Consider the following 19,339-nt stretch of genomic DNA (forward strand, 5'->3'; position numbering starts at 1 on the left):
TTTGAGAAACACCGAAATGTAGAGTGGGTAAGAGAGATGTCCAGAGAAACCTGACCATGCCACACATCCATCAGAGATGGAGTAACTCCTGAATCCTGACTGAACCAGGCAGAAGCCAGGCAGTTCTCGCCCCAAACAAGAACTGATGCTTGAATCATCCAGTTTTTCTTTTTTGTTCTTTCATTTTACATGAATAATAGTCCCACTCGTTGACTGACCTTGTCTGTGTGCCATTTCCTCGGACTTTTGCCTTTTTTCAATTCAGCATTGCTGCTGGGGTTGGTTAGCTGGTGCTCCAGAGCTGCAGGGAGTGAGTTATGCACAGTAGTGACTTGACACTCATCAGTTGCACACACATTCAAGTCAGCCACACCATTACAGCTCCCATCTACCCAGTCCTAACAGGCATCTTTAGTGCTGAACGGTATAGCCAAGAAATCAGAATAGAGATCTCAGTTGTTGCTTGTGATGATGATCTACCTGGTTAAATAAACCAGCCTTCCAAAGAAAAATCACACTTATTTCACACAAAAGATCTGAGGCTGTAAGTGTCCAAAGGCCTCTCAGTACAGTTTCAGCAACTGTAAATTAATGCTTACATGCCAAAATTCTATAATTCATTACATAAGTCCATATATACACACGTATGTTTACATTCACTATAATTTGGAACAAAAAAAAGCCCATGGGATGAATTTTAGCTTATTTGAGGATAAAGCAGAGATTATAACTTATTTCAACATCACCTTATGCACCACAAACCTACAGGACAATCATTTTTTTTTTCTAAGCACGAAGAAAGCTTCGCACTAATTTATGACAAAAGAGGAAAAGTTTGCCCCTGTCTCCAGCTGCAAATATTTTTTGCTTGCATAACACACATGATCTGTTCTCCTCCAGAAACAGAAAGGTCACATCCAGGTTGACACTAGACCTGCTGCAGGAAAAGCCGGCCAGATGTATCTTCATGAGCTCCAGCAACAGTGCCTTTCATGCTGCTCATTCCCTAAGCCTGATTTTCAGTGGCAGCCCCTAGACACACCAGTGAGCACCAGTTCACTGACTGATGCTCCAGTTTTCTTTATGAACTCAAAAATGTGACGAAACTTCTAATTAGCCAACAGCCTCTAGAGTATTCCACTCTGCTCCTTAAGCAAAACACATCAACTCCAGCCCAAGGCTGAGCACCTGCCTGTTCATTCCTCACCCTGTATTAGTTCCTCGAGGCTGAAGAGATGAGACAACCCAGTCAGACCTGAGTATGCGCTGCTCTTCCAGAAGCTGTGGCCAAATTGTCTTTTGACAAATGAAGGCAAACCTGAAGCTCCTACAATCAGTGGCCTCTTGAAAATTTGTTCCTTTTTCCTAACTCTGTTAGGATCTCAAACTGACAGACACAGCATCATTTCTGTGACTGTAACGCACTTTCCTACTATGGGAAATACCAGTAAGAGGCTACAACAGGCCAGGGATGGCACTGCTGGGCTCCCAGCTCAGAGGTGGTGCCCGCTGCTTGCTCCTCTAGCTCCCCATCCTTGGGAATATCAAAGGAGCTGAAGCTGGTCAAAGCAAGGTCCTAGTCAGCACCCCACTTTATATGAGGCCATGGCAGATGATGAAGGAAAGAGCACATGTTCTGAGGACACCTGCAGCAACACTCCCTGGGTCTGCCTTACCGGTTGCTGGCAACCCAGGATTTATTCTTTGCATTTAACAGCTCGCCATCAACTTTTTCCTTCCAGAATTTGCCCTTGCTGCCAGCACAAATAAAATTGGAAGCACCAGGGGAAAGGCTGAGCATCTTCCTGCAGAATAATGTAGTCTAGAGAGGCAATGAGATGCTGGAGAGCAGCTCTGTGGAGAGGGATCTGGGGGTTCCAGTCAATGACAAATTGAACATGAGCCAATAGTGTGTCCTGGCAGCCAAGAGGGCCGCCCGTGTCCTGGATGCATCCAGCACAGAGTTGCCAGCCGGGCCAGGGAGGTGACTGTCCCACTCTGCTCTGCACTGGTGCGGCCTCACCTGGAGCACTGTGTGCAGTTCTGGGCAACACAGGATAAAAAGGATATAAAGCTGCTGGAGAGTGTCCAGAAAAGGGATACAAAGTTGGTGAAGGGTTTGGAGGGGAAGCCGTATGAGGAGCGGCTAAAGTCACTTGGTTTGTTCAGCCTGGAGGAGACCAAGGGGAGACCTCATGGTGGCTACAGGTTCCTCACAAGGGGAGGAGGAGGGGCAGGCGCTGATCTCTTCTCTCTCGAGACCAATGACAGAATCTGAGGGAATGTCAGGAAGATGTGCTGGGGAGGTTTAGGTTGGACATGAGGAAAAGGTTCTTCCCCCAGAGGGTGGTGGAGCACTGGAACAGGCTCCCCAGGGAGGTGTCACGGCCCCAAGCCTGACAGTGTTCAAGAAGAGACTGGACAACACCCTCAGACACACGGTGTGAACTGTGGGGTTGTCACATGCAGGGACAGGAGTTGGACTCGATGATCCTTGTGGGTACCTTCCAACTCAGGACATTCTATGATTCTATGATTATTCTAGAGGTTGCCCCTATACCTGAGGCTGGAAAACATCTGAAATTCAAGGACAGGAAGGAAGGGAGGAGGATGCCAGCACAGAGCAGGCAGGCTTGGAAGTGGACAAGAGACCGTTGGCGAAGGGAAAGTGGAAGACTGGGGAAAGCGCGTAAAGTGATATTTATCCCAAACTGAAGCACCTAGAGGTGATGTTTCCTACAGAGAAAGAGGCAGTAGTTGAGGGAGCAGGTAGGGGCTTGCTCTCCTTTTATTCACTGGTTTTCCTGAAGTCCTGTCTCCTGGAAACACATGACTTTGTCTTCACATTAACTTTCATCACAAAGAAAGAAAGGAAAAGTCCAGCCTCCGTAGTCATAGGGTAAACTCAAAACCTCAGGAGGCAAATAAAAACACCCCAAAACATACTCAGATTTTAAAAGTGTCATGGTTTCTGAAGCCAATTCAGAGTTCACACATTTGGAGCTAGCTACACCAACAGAGGCTGTATAAGCACCTTTGCTTGTGAAAAACTTCTTTATCTTTAAAAGCAGCACTTCACTTTGCTCCTGGAGAGACTTGTTACCCAGTCATGTCAGACTGTAACATTTGCTTTGTGCCAGCAATTTTTTCACTTCTGGCTCTCAAGTTCTGGCCAAAAGGGTAATTTTTCAATCATCAGAGAATGGGTTTGAAACTTAGGATTTAGTGCCCCATAATTATGTCTTTAAGGTCAGAGAGCTGACGTATTAAAAAAATAATAAAAAAGAAAGCTAGAAATAGATCAGCTGAGAAAGGTGGTGGAATAAAATATAAAAAAATGCTTTTTATCTTTTAAACACTCAAATAATTTTGTCCAACTGCAGTAACGACTGAAACTTTTTTCATCTCATTTTGAGCACAGCTTTAAAACAAACCACAAGAATGGACAGAGCTTCCTGCATCCACTTCCTGCTATGAGCCATTCTAATTCTTTGAAATAAATATGTTTTGGGTTATTTTTGTAAGGGTAATGTTTAATATCTGTCCCCTAGCGTGTAAATGTGTAGAATACACCAAAGATTTAACATCTGCTATGAATAATTTTACAGAGGATCTCAAGTTCTCTATTTTAAGATTATTAGGATATTGTACAGGTGGCCAAATTATTAAAATATGGTTTAAATTCAACACTCATGCACTTTCATAACACGTATTGGATTTTCAAGTCTGGAAGCCACATGTCAACACTAGGAAACACAAGGCTGGCCTGCTGGAAGTTCAGACATTAAAGGCCACTTCCAAAACATGACAGACTTGCTGCTCAGCATCCCAGCTGTGGCAGGAGCCAGCTCTGCAGAAACACTTAGCAGCACCCCAGAGGTAAGGGTGATGTAAAAAGTTAAGGCAAACTGCTTTCCTTTCAGACAAGCGGTCATTTCTATGAGCATTACAGCGTTACTTTCTCTACCCCACAGTGATTAAGTCAAGACCTTTCCCAACTGATCTTAAATTTAATGTGTAACTTGAAGTGCATGCTGCAAGTGTAATGCAGAGTGAGAACTGAGGCAAACAACTGCTTTTGATCCCATTTCTTTGTTCATAAAGTGGAATATAAATGAGGGAAAGCTAAAGAAATGTGATATTAAAGAACCCTACTTACTCCTATTCAGTGCTTATTTCTATTTCGAATGAGTTGCTTCTTAATGAATGAGCTGGAACCTCTTGCCTGGTGCACTGACGTGGTGCAGAGCTCTGAGGACACGGCTGGAAGGAAGCACATGATTCACACCAGCATGAGCAACATGGAAACCCATCTCTGCAGCCTGTGGTTTTGCTGGGCTGCTCTGAAGACCACAGAAAGTGGTTTTTAGTGCAGAAACTCTTCCCCTTCTTTAAGGGAAGCACTAGTTATACTGCAGTAACAGAAAAGAGTTGCCTTAGTCAATTCCCTCTGTCCCAGAGAATCATAGAACAGTTTGGGTTGGAAGGGACCTTCAAAGCTCATCTGGTCCAACCCCCCTGCCATGAGCAGGGACATCTTCAACTAGATCAGGTTGCTCAGAGCCCCGTCCAGCCTGGCCTGGAATGTCTCCAGGGATGGGGCATCTGCCACCTCTCTGGGCAACCTGGGCCAGTGTTTCACCACCCTCATTATAAACAATTTCTTCCTCATATCTAGCCTGAATCTCCCCTCCTTTAGTTTAAAACCACCACCCCTTGTCCTATCACAACACGTCCTTCTAAAAAGTCTGTCCCCATCTTTCTTATAGGCCCCTTTTAAGTACTGAAAGATCACAAAAAGTTCTCTCCAGACCTTTCTCTTCTCCAGGCTGAACAGCCCCAGCTCTCTCAGCCTGTCCTCAGGGAGCTGTTCCATAGTGTAGAAGTGGATGCCATGACCTCAAGAAGCACCTACAGCACCACCTGAGCTCCTTGGCTCCAAGGTCTCAGCTGGCACATCTGCTGTTTTATTTCCTGAGAGCGGGCATGTGTCTGCGCTTCCAGGTGATCCCTGCAAAGGAAAGGGAACAGCACGTGTGAATGGCAGCTGGGATGATACTCGGTGAAGGGGGAGCGCCGTGCTGTGGGCACAGCTGCTGTGAGCCATCCTGTCCATAAATATTTTATTTTCTGACAAAAATAATTTTGAGCACATTCAGGGTAACCACATCAAATACGGGACTCCTACTGCTTGAATTAGAATAATGTCAGATGCAGCTGAACCTGAATCAGAACAGAGTCAAATACCACCTCAGAACTGATACAAAATTTGATCTCCATTACTGACTAGGAGAAATGTTTCTGTCCAGGCTTTTTTTTAAAGACCACTGTTAAATTATTTGAAAAAGTTAGTGAAAAACTGAAATTTACACAAGCTTTAGAAAGCAGCATCACTAGGAATGAGCATCACAGAACAAAGTACCCTGCAGATTATCTGACCTCTCAGTCAGCTCCATATTGGTATGCTCAGAAAAGCAAGTAATGGGATCATTGTCCAGTAGGACACAAACCAGCATTCACAATAGGAGCCAACCAAATCTTCAGTGAAAATTATGGTAGACAAACCTGCACTATCCAGAAATTCTTTACTTGCCAGACAGGGTGTCAGCTGGGAACTGTGTGGATTCATACTTGGTTTTTACTCATAAGATCTCCACAACAAGCCCTGTAGATGAAGTTCACGTTCATAAAGATAGAAAATATGCTTACCACAACACCTAAGTGTAAGTCTATTTATAACCCCATAGTTTTAATTATTTTTTTGTTAAAAAAACTCTACTAAATTTGAACACTTGTTAAAAGTAAATACTCCTTACACACACACTCACACAGCTCATAAAGAAGTGGAAGAACATTAAAAAGTAGAAACTAGGAGGGCAGGTGTTGAATCGCCTTTTCTGGTGAATCCACTATTGCAGAGCATCTCCTCACACATGGCATTACAAGGTTCTCTTAAAAGTGCTTGCTCCCTGCCACCTGGACAAAAAAAACAAACCAACAACCCAATGAAGCTATGTTGGGCGCTTTAAATTCTTGTTTCAGGTTGAAGAGTTTTGCACCAGCACTTTCTAAGTAATGAACAAAAGAACTGCTTGTTCCTGACAGCATCCGCAGGGTTTCTTTCAAGTGTCCTCCAGGGTCTCATGGTGGAATAGCCAGGCACAGTATTTGGTACTTGCTCACTGTGCTTATTCTGCACAAAAAATACCTTTTTTCCAATCCAACCTGGAAGCAAGTTAAGTGTAGCCGCACAAAGACATTCTTTGTGAGCTGTGAGAACATTATTCAGGCCAGCAGGGAATAGCTAACCCACCTTGCACCCTACTTCCATTTCACAACCACTGCCTCAAACCTTAATTTTATCGTCTGATCAGCACTAAGGTGGTGGGTTTTTTCCCTACTGTGCTCTCACCTTTTCCACACTGGCTGCCTCTGTTCTCATACAATCTTCTAGTTGTAACCTTTCTACCCACAGGTTCACTCTTTTTTAAGTGGGGCTGTACATTCACCATTCATCTGTTCAGCAATCAAACTGCTGCCTTTAGTGACTGTGATTCTAGTACGCTTATTCCCCCTTTTGTTAATTCCCTATGAAACAGCATATTGACTTTAAAGTCTATAGAGCTGATGGAAAAAAAGAGAGCTTTTGTTTCCTTTAATGAAAAGGGATCCAAGTCCAAATCAGACCTAACAGAAGAATTAAAATATCAATCCTGAACACAAGCAATATAGTAGGTTTAGCGTATGAAAGCATGCAGTAATCCTCTGATTAAAACATGGGAAGAACCCGTGGTCTTTTCAGTAAATGCTAATGTTAAGAAACTGCCCTTTGAAGGTACATCACATTCTTAAAATACATTTTCTACTTTAAAGTAATTACCCAGGGAAGTACCTAGCATCTCAGACACAAAACATTTAAACATCTGGTTATGGAATTATTTGAAAGTAAAAAACTTGAGACTATAGCCTGCCATTCAACCTTTAGCTTTCTTCCACATCCACACTGTTCGAGGTCCATGGTGCTCTACCCTCACTGAAAACATCTCAGGATACCTCGCTATCAAAATGGAAAAAGTGCTGGGCATTTTTGTCCTCCGCAAGTTAACGGTTTCCCACAGTATTTGTTGTGTGGAATTCTCAAGTACTTTTCCTCATAAACTATTCTAGGATATCTATCAACAGCATCTCAGTGTTTTCTATAAAGTAAGCAAGTCTTACTTCGAAGATCTGATGTCACTCAGCTAGATAGAGGTGACAATTAATGTTGGTTGCTGTTACATGCGGCAGCTGTTAAGACTTCCAGTCTAAAATATTTAAAGAGAAAAAAATGCATATCTGATAGCACTGAAAAAAATAATTAATTTCTCCTACTTTAATTTTATTCTCAGCTAATTTCTATTTTTCAGTGTTTTAGAGACAGAACATTTAAAAAAACCCAGAACATCTGAGGTTGAACAAAATGCTTGCCTTTTTAAAAATATTTTTCATTACCTGCAATGTTTCAAACATTTCAGGTTTCACTATAATAATTCGATTTCGACTTTCACCATCCTGATCCAGCTTTGTTCTTACAACTCATCTTGTGAGTGCTCAACACGTCAGCAAGTCAGGCTCCAGGTACCTCAGCTTGTTCAGCCACAAAACACACAGATACCAGCTGCGTGCCAAATTGTCACTTGCAGGGCTCACCCAGCATTACTGAAGAAACTCCTGTCTGAAGTTGCGGCAAAACAAATCACTCCTTTATGGGCCATTAGAATACTCACTCGCCTTAGTTGCCACACTCTCCAAGGGAAGAGAAATGAAACCAGCAATCTCATCCTGAGCCTCCTCTGCTCCACATTGTCGTAAATGGGCAACTTTATCCAGGAAAAAGTGCCCAATGTAATTAAAAACACAAATGCCTTCAGGCATTAGGTGGGGACTGAATTAAAATTTACAGGGCAAACTTCCAGGATTTTCTTAAATCTTGCCTGCTTGACTTCCGGAATGTCTTAATACAGTTCTTGGCATAGAAATTATAAAATTACATGTCATAAGTGAGGTTATTGCTCTTAGGCTTTGGCAAGAAAGCAGTTTGCAGGGCAGAGCCCAAGATACTTGCTGGCAGCCTGGGAAGGCTGGAGTCAAGGAAGGCTTAAACTGTTTGCTGGAGACATGCAGTAAGGTGAGGAGACTTTCACATAAGAAGGGGACAGAGAGGTGCATCATATGTGGGGCCAAGGATGGACTGATGGAAGAGTAACACTTTTCTGCTGCACCTCTGTTGTGCAGCTGGAATGCAGAGGTACATGAATGAGTTTTGGGGAGCACATTACTGGATGTGAGGCAACCACTGACAGCAACCTCTAGGATGTGAGCTCTAACACCCCCTGCTTCAGTGCCACAAAAGGCTGGGGTTCCAACAGGAACATTTGTGCATAGTGCCAGTGTTTCTGCTGATGGCACACAGGAGGGAGAAATGGCACAGGAAGAACTGGTACATCACGTTAAATCCAGAAGGAACATCATGGGCTAGAGAAGAGCTCAGGAAGCAGAGTGCGTGTTTTCATGCTGGATTTTCAAAAGGCTGCAAGAATTTTATTACTGGAGAGTCACTGCACTTGATGCGACCACAACAACCACAGGGAAAAATTAAAGCAGAGTAGCAGGTATATTGCTGTTCTGGGCATTCAAATGTGGAGGTTTTGTAACAAATACAAATAAAATCCAGATTTCTGGCTTGGACATTATCTTCTAACTATGTCTGTACAGTCCTGTAGTCATACACCCGAACTGCAAACACAAACATGTTACAAGCTAAAACCCAAGGAGCTTCACTTCTGGGACCCTCAGTTCAAGAAGGACAGGGAACTGCTGGAGAGAGCCCAGCCCAGGGCAACAAAGATGATGAAGGGAGCATCTCCCTCATGAAGAAAGGCTGAGGGAGCTGGGTCTCTTCAGCTTGGAGGAGACTGAGGGGTGACCTTATTAATGTTTACAAATATATAAAGGGTGAGTGTCACGAGGATGGAGCCAGGCTCTTCTTGGTGACAATCAATGATAGGGCAAGGCATAATGGGTGCAAACTGGAACACAAGAGTTTCCACTTAAATTTGAGAAGAAACAACTTCTCAGTGAGGGTAACAGAGCACTGGAACAGGCTGCCCGGGGGGGTTGTGGAGTCTCCTTCCCTGGAGACATTCAAGACCTGCCTGGACACCTTCCTGTGTAACCTCACCTAGGTGTTCCTGCTCCGGCAGGGGGATTGGACTAGATGATCTTTTGAGGTCCCTTCCAATCCCAAACATACTGTGATACTGTGTGATTCCAGACTTAAGAATTAGGTCAGGTAGATCACCTTTGAGTCATGGCCTTCGAGGAAAGACAGAACACGTCTGCCTACCCAATATATCCTGTAGCACAATAAACCAGATTAGACTCAAGAAGAGGCTGTGTCCCTGGTTTGCAAGAAAGAAGAAGACAGGTCTATGTTATCCAAAAAAAATATGGGTAGCAAGTGGCTCAGATTATTTGAAAACTGAAAATTCTTCTAGTCTAATAGCTTACTCTGTCTGGTTTCATTATTTGCATTTAGCCCAATACCTTAAGGAAACAAGTCTTCTACAATCACAGTTCAGACATGCAGGCAAGAATGCACTTCTACCCCCAGAACTTTTGAAGCCATCTGCCACATTTGACAAAAGATTTTTAAGTTTATACACTTCCACAAGGCTTACAAAAACCAGCAGCTGTTTGAAACAAATTTTTATTGCAGGCTCTTACTAGATACTGGGGAGCATAGAACTTAGCAATGTTTAAATACGAAAAAAATCTTCAGCCAACACTATTTTATTAGATATTCAGGCATCACTAGTTCTGTTGCTTCCAGAACTACTTGTTTTAAGGGGGTGAATATGAGCTACTTCATCCACCAAATTATGGAAGATAGAAGGAATTTTAAATTGAAGTATCTTCTTTCACTCCCCTATAGTACTGTGCACTGGAAAAGGCTGACATTTCAAGTTTTTACAGCGCAATCCAGCTGACATGGATGAGGGAGAGCTGTACTGACTACACGCTGTGCACGTGCTCTGACTATACAGTTTCACACCAGAGAGGAGCGCTGCACAGAGCTTGACTTCATCTGTAATGGGGGTCACAGAATTATTCCTGGATACACACGGTGAAACCACTGGCTTGGTACTATCCAACAGAAAAAGCACCACACTCTACATAAACATTTCCAGCTATGGAGAGCTATCACACCCTTTGAAGCAAGAATCATCAGCTGCCGGAATATTCTGCCAATACGCCTGTTTTCGGTCTTTCTAATTTTATCTTCCAAGCTGCTGGAGTGTTTTTTTTGCCACTTTTATTCAAGGTCTTTAAGAGTATTCTCACACCTCAGCATAAACCCAGGTACCAAAAACTGAATTATAATTCAAAGGATAACTGTTTTGAAACACTGCAAACTGCGTGGGTGATAAAACCAATACTAGAAGAATATTTACAGTTCCTATAAGAGCCTGCATATTTATTATTAAAGATATTATTATGTACTTCATTTATTATGAATCAAACACATTCAGTACACAAGTAAGAAAATGGTGCAGACAATGTGCAACTCTTTCAGAACAACAGAATTCTCTGCTCAGATCAGGCATACAAACAGGTTTTAATTAAAATGCTGCACAGAAATGGGAAACAAAACAAAAGGATCAATGTCCTGTACTTTATGCTTCAGAATTTGTTCCAAAATACAGTACCACTTAAAGCAACAGTTGTTTATCTGTACTGATATTAAGAGAAAGTTAAAATCAATGTCTAAGCTTGTACTTAGTCCACATCAAGAACATTCTATTGATGTTGAAACTGCGATACAGCGCGCAGCTAAAAAATTTCCAAACCAGAAGCTGCTGCGGGTCTGCTGAAGCCAGGGGTTTCTTGCTTCAGTGGATGGTGACTGAGCCAACCACTTTCAAAACCGAAGGGATGACAGTTCTGTTGAAGGAAAACATTGTTCAAAATTGTCCACTGGGCACCCAGTGTAAGTCAAAGTTAAACTTAGCAGAGAACTTTGAAGCTGTTATCCTTTTGTTCCAAAAGGATAAGATACGTGCAATTTAAAGATCTCTGTGCAGTGACACCACCAGTGAAATACCTGGTAGCAACAGATATACTATCTTCAACACCATTTTCTTAAACAAAATGTTAAATTTAACAGAGGATATATGCAAGTCGGAACTGCATGACAATCCTAAAAAATATTTTAAATACGCTACTGAAATTGTTACCAACTTTCAGAGAACTTTTCGAGACACTTTCAAAACTTGAACTTTTGCTTTCCTCTAAAAATCACACACTCTGCATAAAAAAACTGGTACTATTCCTACCATTGTCAGCAATTCAGAGCTTTAAAGTGGACAGATTAAATCAGTTTGGCCTGATGAATCCAGCTGAAGCAGCTTGCACGCCCACCACCCCGCTGCACTGGGAGAGGTTCCCACTGTTGCAAGAGATGTGACAGCAGAGAATGCTCCTGCACCTCCACGGCTCCTCCTCAAGGACTGAAGTTGCCAACAGAAGTTGCTTTTCATATTCACGGTATCTTCCCTAAAATTGCTCCAGACGAAAATCTCCTAAGCCATGCAGATACACCTGTTTGCAGTGATGAATCTGAAAATAACAAAAATGAGTGTAAAAGTAAAAATCTACTGGAATTTATTCCACTTTTAAGGAAACGATTACAATTCCGAAGTATCCTCTACAGAATAAACTGGTGTTTACGGAAGTACAGTCTGTGCCATAGATGTCCTCTTTAGATATAGATATTATTGTGAATTTCATTGGTCGTCAGTAACTTCTTCAAAATCTTTGTGCTTTCAGATACATCCTAGGAAAAGGAAGAGATTATTTGCATTAGCTACATTGCTGGAAACAAAACAACACAGAAAAGTTTCAGTGTCCCCTATTCCAATTTTCATTTCTCTGAATATCAGTTTGATTAAAATGTTAACTGTGAGCAAACCTCAGGTATTCTGAATCATTTTGGTTGGAAGAGACCCTCAAGATCATCAAGTCCAACCATAACCTACCTCTGGCACTAAACCATGTCCCTAAGAACCTCATCTATATGTTTTTTTAGACACCTCCAAGGGTGGTCCAGAGATCTGCTTAAGACTCCAAATGAATTTGCAGTTCAACCACAGAATGGGATTTGTTAATTTGCATTCCTCCTCGCTTTTGTAGGAAAGGAAGAGCCTGCATATTTGGTGTTTTTTTTCCTTCAGAGTTTAAACATTTACATACTAGCCTGTTAGACTCATTTAGCAGACCAGTATAAGCTGCAATGAAAACTAAGTCACAATTCCCATATTTAAAGCTGAAATAACAGTACACATAAACCTCCTCTGTCATGTAAACGTAAGTTCAACTGGCAAAACTGAGGAGAGTGTTTTGAACAAACACTTCAATTAAAAACATTTCAGAAAGGGGCAAAACATTCACTTTAGTACCTACAGTGCAAAACTGTGAGGAATCATCTTTAGAAATTCAGAGGGAAGTTATAGGTCAAAATAAATTTCTCAAGCAGCTTTCATGCACTGCACTAGACAGAGCTAGAACATTCTTGCACATTAATGTAGAATGTGAAACATCTATACTTAAACGTTTCAAGACGAGACACCTTGAAAGCAAACTGCAGCTTAAACAATCACAAGAAATCCCTCCCTGACACACTAATACCACTAGAGGAGCCTGAAAAGTCAAAACGAAGTTTGTAAGGAATCTGTAGATTCATTATTTCTAAGCAACTTATAAACAGATGTAAATAGTTACAGCAGGTACTAATACCAGAAATCATTGGCCTCTGTCAATAAAGTCTGCACATTTCTGTACATTACACACATCAGCAGAATGCAAGAGATGAAACACAGACCAAAACAGACCAAACCTCCCATTAATTTTTAAATATGAAATTTTACCTTGACTAAACTGTTCAGGATTTCACAGGAAAGCAGAGGCTTGAACGCTTCAATAGTAACTGTGTCCAGCTTGATGCCATCAGTGTAACACTGATACAACACTGCAGGAATCTGCCACACTTGACAATAGCTCAAAACTAAATACAAGGCAAAAGAAAATGTGTGTTACATTCAACAGAGAAGGAATTGCAGCTCTGTCTATAAAAGCACATTTGGTCTGGCCAGAACTTCAAAAGCATGGAAGTTTATAAATTATCTACTCAGGATACTGGCTGCCAGACCAGCCACCCCTCATTCTTCAGGTACACAAAACAACAAACCACCAAAAATTAGTAAAAGGCAGCTGGTATTTTTTTCCTGGCAAATACCTTAACTGGAAACTGTGCATTATTGGTAAACAAAACTAACATGAGCTTCCGTAAAAAAACAACCAAACAAAAGACCCTCAAAATCCTGAAACAACCAAACCAACAAACAAACCAACCATGAAACCCAAAACAACAAGAAAGACCCCAACCAAACATAAAGAAATGCAAACAAGATAAACTTTTCTTAGAAAAATCACCCACTTATAGCTCCTGCCAGACAAGTTTTTCCTCATGATGCCATGACTAATTAGGTACTCTATAATGAAAAGCCTCAGGTTTTTATTACTTTATGTAATAAAACTGAAAACTGTAAAACTGACTTCACCTGTAATACAAAGAAAGGACTTTTTGAGCCTCAGGTTGGACGCTTAGATGAAAACAACTGAGTAAAACATACTTGGTTCATAGGTAAAATGCTCAAAAACCCCAATACACAATATGCTTTGTGAGGCTATACTGAAGAATTTGTTAGTGCTTATGTTCTACACATAAGGGGTAAAATGATCTGTGGGTGGTTTTGAAATTTGTCCCTATTTTACAAGGCAACATATAAGATGTCGAACTGTTAGGAATTAATTTTCAAAAAGCTAACTTGCTAGCTAGCTCACACAATTAAGTGAAAATTCTAATTGCAATGGGATGCTCTTCAAAGTGAACTTTGTGTTGCCACCAGCAGCATAGTAAAGAACTGGAACTGCACGATACCAGCAGCAGGAAGATCTCGCACAATGTTGGGTTGTTCCAGCAGTGGGCAGCAGATCTGCTCTTTGAATTCTTTTGTCTTCAAGGCTTTCAGAAACGGCGCTGGAAGTGTTAAAGTGGATTCCTGAGTTTTATAATCAGCTACAGGACACGTTGAAAGAATGGTTACTTGCAAGCCCTCCTTTTGCATACAGCCAAAAACCTGAAATAAAAACGTTAATACATGAGCAAAATTTATCTTCTCACAATAAAAGCATATAAACACAAAGATTTGTTTCAATTTCAGTACAGATGGCAAACAGTAGTTCAACTCAGGTTTGCAGGATCAACTAAAATTTAAATCACAAACTTCAGGTAGAACTTTCACATGCATTGCTCTTGGGACAGAGATACAAAAAAAAAAAACAACCACCAGCTAACGTATTTATCAAGCCTATAATTTTCTTCAGAGGCCTTAGGTTTTCAACATCTCCTGTTCACCTGCAAATATCCTAAGATTTACTATTTTTATTAATGGTGATCGCAGAAAGAAAAGACTTCCAAATAAAACCAGGCTGCTTATGACAGGAAGGTGCAAGACACTTGAAATTGTGCTCACCAGATGTTCTGTAGTACCTAAAAGAGAGTCTTCATTTTAAATATTCAGATTTTATGTAATTATATTCAAGTAGAATTGAGAGTTGACAAAGAGAACCTTATTTTCTCCAGCTTTCCTCAAACTCAAAGAAGAGTGTTTCAAAAACATTGTACAAAACATCTAACATGGATCTATTGCATGCCATCAGAAACCAACATGCTGCACAGCGCTCCACTGTTTTTAAAGAACGTATGTCAAAATGAACAGAAGCATCATAAACCTGCACCTTCCCTTTACACTGCCCTCTTCAGAATTACGTTTAACAAGGCAATAGGGAATTTGGTAAACATTACAGACACTCGCCTGTTTCTGTATGGGGTAGGAATCCCAGAGGGAAGCTGACTGTTCCCTCACATCAGTGTGTTACCAGCATAATTTAAAACTGACATAACTTTTCAGTTTTCACATAGTTTCAATTTACAATATATCTATTTCATTGGAAACACTGGCTGGTATGCATTAATGCAAAACTTTAGTCTGTATGTTCTCATTTTGTCAGTGATCACTTACTGAGAAAACACATACAGAGGTAAAAATCAGACCCATAGAGAATGTGAAGATGCTCAGTGAATCAGAATTTACAAAGCACACAGAACAGTTCTGTAACTCACACTAAAAGCAGAAGATTACCAGCACAACATTTCTGCCGCACATTTAAAAATATCAATAACCATGAAGTCCAAAAATACTCAAGAACATTGACTTGGTAAAAACCGTACACTCCTACTGTTCATAAACACCCACACTTGATATAACACATGCAAAAAGCTGGAAAAACACAAACAGAAGACAGCAAAACCACAATCATCTTTCTTTTGTAATCCCAGTTTAAATGAAGTGCAAAAATGTGTGGAATATAGCAAAACCAAAATATTAGGGCCTTAGGATTTATAAACTTTTAAGTGAACCATGACTCTCCACCAAAGTGAATTAAACTCTTCAACAAGCCAAGGAACCACAAAGGGCTAGTTTTCCACAAGCTTGGGTCTGAAATCCCTGTTTTGCTCAGTGAAGTTATGCTGGTTTTCCATCCTCTTCGCCTTCCCCTGATCCCTCTGGCTCCCTCACACCGAGATGCTCGTGTGGTTCTCCCTCCCAACCAAGAAATCCCTCCAACAGGCCGGCTGGGCCAGCTGAGCAGCTGTCACTCAGCTCAAGCTGAGAACTTGCTCCCGGCGGATGGACACACCGCTTTTTATCCCGCTGTTTGTATCTCTAGCCACAGCCCTACACAACTTCAGCATCAAGTAACAGCTTCATCAGATCAGCAGAGATTTAAAGGAAGGTGTGTTAGCAGACAGACAGCAAGACAAAACAAGCCATACTCCCCTCAGGCTAAGCACTGACCCAAATCTGTAAAGAGAAATCGACAGCCAGAACATTTCACACCCTCCAGTTTATGTTTGAATATCACCATGTAGATTTTAATGAGGGACCCGAATGACCCAGCAGCACTCGTGTGATGCCGGGGTGAGGCACCTGGCATACTATGTCTACGAACAAACGGGGCAGATATTGCTCTGGAGGCACCTTTAGAGTTCCTCCTTGTGAAAGGAACAGAACACACCCATTAGTAAAGATATCGTACATCATGAGTTTCACAACAGGCTTGTCTGGTGATCACTTCACAGCTATACAAATGCAGTTATTATTTTTTAAGGAGGGATTCTCCCAGAGCCTCAGTAAGCCACGGAAAATTTAAGCCAAACAAGAAAAAGGTTTGAAAAATAGTTAAGGGCAACAAAACTGAATCTGTCCAAAAGAAGTTATTGCACAAAGTTGTTACGTTACAGCAGATACAACTGATACATTCCAGAAAGGCATTTCACAGAATCTGCAGACAGTAAATTTATTCATTTATTGAATATTTAAGAAAAGAAAACCACAGGGAAAACAGTTATTTATAACGCTGTCATGTTGAGAATATCAGAGAAGAAGAGGCACTTGTACTAAGTTGAAGATCCCCCACCCATAAAATTTCATTACTCAATTTGTTGTCTTGCTAGTTTTACCTTTTCAAGCCACTGGAACTGTTGATCCTCAGCAACGTAGCAACTACACTGGCACAACAAAACCTTAAAAAAAGAAGAAAAGTTGCATAAGCAAGTGGTTTGAACAGCACAGCAACAGCTCACAATCACATGCAAAGATGATGTGACTTCAGCCAACAACCTGCTCAGTTTTCTTCGGCTTCTTCAACTCTATTTCAACAATAATTGTCCATTCACAGCTGATGTGAAACAATCAGGCTCTTATATATCATCTTTGCACGGAATTTCACATGCCAGAACTTCAAATAATTTTGGTGAGCAAAATTACACTTGAGATATTTTGCGAGATTAATCCACAATACTCTAGCCTTAATGCTTGCTTTGTCCTGGGCAGCATAAGGGCTGGAAAAAAGTTGTTTTTTCAGAAAGCTAAAATACAGAGGAATTAACGCATAAGTCACTTACTGTCGGATCCGATATTAATCGGTAGAACAAGCAGAAAGAATCTGTCGGGAGGACATTTGTTGTGTTGGATGTTCGACACCACTCATTCCACAGCTTCACAACTCCAACTACTTCCCAACATACAGAATCCAGAATAAAAGAAGACAGGAAAGCTGCAAAAAACAATAAATACTGATGGTTTATATCTAATAAAATCTCTGTTCTACAAATAAATACCTGAACTGAATTAGATTGTTTCTTTGCAATCTCAAGTTTTTTAAAATGTAATAACTGATTTTTATTGACATACATTTATTGACCAAATGCAGCAAAGACCAAGAATGAGAACAACCTCAGCATATCAAGACTTAAAAGATGAAGAGCAGTTCTGTGTACAGAGATCACTACCATCAAAAACATGTATTCTTAGAAATTATATCACTACGGTCAACTTTGATTCCTTTATTACACTTTAAGGATGTAAATATTCAGTCTTTAATATTTCTTGACATACCAGATACAACAGACTTCTCAGAAAAAAACAAAATCACTGAACACATAAGGCAGAACTATTACACTGGCTCTAGGAAGCAGAGAAGAGACGATGCATGACTTAGGGCAAAAAGAGATCCTAAATCAAATGTTCATAAATCAAATTCCTGTCAAAAATTACTGTTAAATGGAAGACACATCTGAAATATCTGTAACTGTTTTTCAAGGGGAAAACTGAAAAAACAAAAAACAAGTTACCAAAGTTAACATTGATATCAATCACCTACATGTCATCTAGATGTGACCTAAATATAATGAAGAAATAAAACTTCTTTATGTTCACAGGGAAACAGCTATTAAAAAACTCAAGACCTTGGTAAGTGTGTGTGGGAAGGGGAGAGAGCATTTCAAGATTCTAGGCCTAATCAGTAAATACCCATCTCAAAAAAAGGCATTTTGAAGAAGTGGAGAATTATCATATAAAAAAGGGACTGACTGGTCAAGGAAAAAAGTAAAAAGTCACTGTTCATTAGAAGTTAAGGAAATTGCAGCTTATTGACTTACAATGTTATGTTTTTGACATAACAAAACATAGTAATGTTTTTGTTATGTTTTTGACAGATCCCTACTTCAAAACACTAGTCTGCACTAAGCAACTCACTACTCTAGAAGAAAACTTCTGCCAATTAACAAGTAATCCAGGAAAGTCTACCGAACAAGTGTCAGACAAAGGGAAAGGGGGGTCGTTCCAACTAAAATCCAAAACCAAAACATACTTCAACTGAAAATGTATAATTTCACTGCGATCTGACAGGAGGAACAAGCAGCCAGAACAAACCCCGTGTCTCACACGCACAGACCAACTTCAGCTTTCTCGGGATGGCCCAGCTGCCGCAGGGTTCAAACTGTGCCCCCTAAATGAGGGGCTGAACACCCGTAAGGACCTTAGCCCAACAGAGACACACGATGAACTATGGCCTGGGGCACGCAGAGCGAGTATGGCAAAGGGAGTGTCCTGGCACACTCACACTTTCTTCCACAGAATCACAGAATGGTTGGGGTTGGAAGGGACATCGGGAGACCATATAGTCCAACTCAGCTGCCAAATCAGGTTCACCTAAAGCAGATTCCAAATTCCAGCCTTCTCAAATTCGGCCAACACCAAGAGAACGCCAGTATTTTACACTCTCAGCAGGTTCGGTTTCGCGGTTCACAGCACCACATACCTGCAGCGTTGTGTCCTATCGCCACGATGAATTTCGAGCACACGAGCGGCTGGTCGGCAGAGCTCTCCAAGGAGGCGCCCGACTTCAGGGTCCACAGGACGTCGATCTCCCTGGTAAAAGAGGCGCAGGGCGGTGGCGCAGCGACCCCCGGGCCCAGGGCCCAGCCCAGGCCGCCCCCGGAGGTCCGTCGCGGAGGCCGCAGCGCAGCGGCGAGGAAAGCGGCCGGGCTGCCCCGCCAGACCGGTACCTTTTCTTCTCCAGCTCCCTGCGGATCTCCCGGTCCTCGGGCGTCTCCTCTCGGGCCTCCTCCGCCCACTCCTCATCGTCCACGCCAGCACGGGACGGGGCCACCACCACCTCCCCGAAGAAAGTCGCCATGGCCGCTCACCGCGCCGCTCACCGCGCCTGCGCGCACAGACGCTCCGGTTCGCCGGCACCGCCGAGTTCCGCTCCGCCCGGGAACGCTCCGGTCCCCGGCGGCTTCCGCGGCGGCAGCTGCCGCAGAGGTGGCCGA

General features: G+C 41.9%; 1 protein-coding gene and 1 long non-coding RNA gene across 4 annotated transcripts; one reads left to right on the top strand and one right to left on the bottom strand.

Annotated features, from left to right (window-relative positions):
* Nucleotides 1-10,488: 10,488 nt before the first annotated feature.
* On the bottom strand, nucleotides 10,489-19,339 carry PSMG1 (proteasome assembly chaperone 1). Of its 3 annotated transcripts, XR_010473597.1 has the most exons (9): nucleotides 19,073-19,339; nucleotides 18,826-18,935; nucleotides 17,129-17,280; nucleotides 16,685-16,747; nucleotides 14,039-14,237; nucleotides 12,966-13,102; nucleotides 11,770-11,875; nucleotides 11,528-11,658; nucleotides 10,489-10,983 (listed from the first exon to the last, which is right to left on the bottom strand). XR_010473597.1 is itself a non-coding variant. In XM_021299537.2 (8 exons), the coding sequence occupies exons 1-7, from the start codon at nucleotides 19,201-19,203 to the stop codon at nucleotides 11,801-11,803; spliced, it is 867 nt and encodes a 288-aa protein (XP_021155212.1). In that variant the 5' UTR covers nucleotides 19,204-19,339; the 3' UTR covers nucleotides 10,489-11,658; nucleotides 11,770-11,800. The 3 variants fall into 3 exon arrangements, 1 of the variants encoding a protein (XP_021155212.1); XR_002424700.2 differs by having other exon boundaries at nucleotides 11,528-11,875; nucleotides 19,073-19,338; XM_021299537.2 differs by having other exon boundaries at nucleotides 10,489-11,658.
* On the top strand, nucleotides 16,839-17,257 carry LOC135579827 (uncharacterized). The gene is made up of 2 exons (XR_010473599.1): nucleotides 16,839-16,977; nucleotides 17,089-17,257. It is a non-coding gene; the product is annotated as an uncharacterized LOC135579827 (long non-coding RNA).

This window comes from Columba livia, chromosome 1 (genome assembly GCF_036013475.1).
Source record: "Columba livia isolate bColLiv1 breed racing homer chromosome 1, bColLiv1.pat.W.v2, whole genome shotgun sequence".
Lineage (NCBI taxonomy): Eukaryota > Metazoa > Chordata > Aves > Columbiformes > Columbidae > Columba > Columba livia.

Coding starts and splice junctions, on each gene's coding strand:
- PSMG1 (XM_021299537.2), bottom strand. CDS start 19,203: ATGGCGACTTTCTTCGGGGAGGTGGTGGTGGCCCCGTCCCGTGCTGGC. Junction 16,748..17,128: donor GATTAATATCGGATCCGACA/GTAAGTGACTTA, acceptor TCTTTTTTTAAG/GTTTTGTTGTGCCAGTGTAG. Junction 11,876..12,965: donor TCCTGAACAGTTTAGTCAAG/GTAAAATTTCAT, acceptor TCCTTTTCCTAG/GATGTATCTGAAAGCACAAA.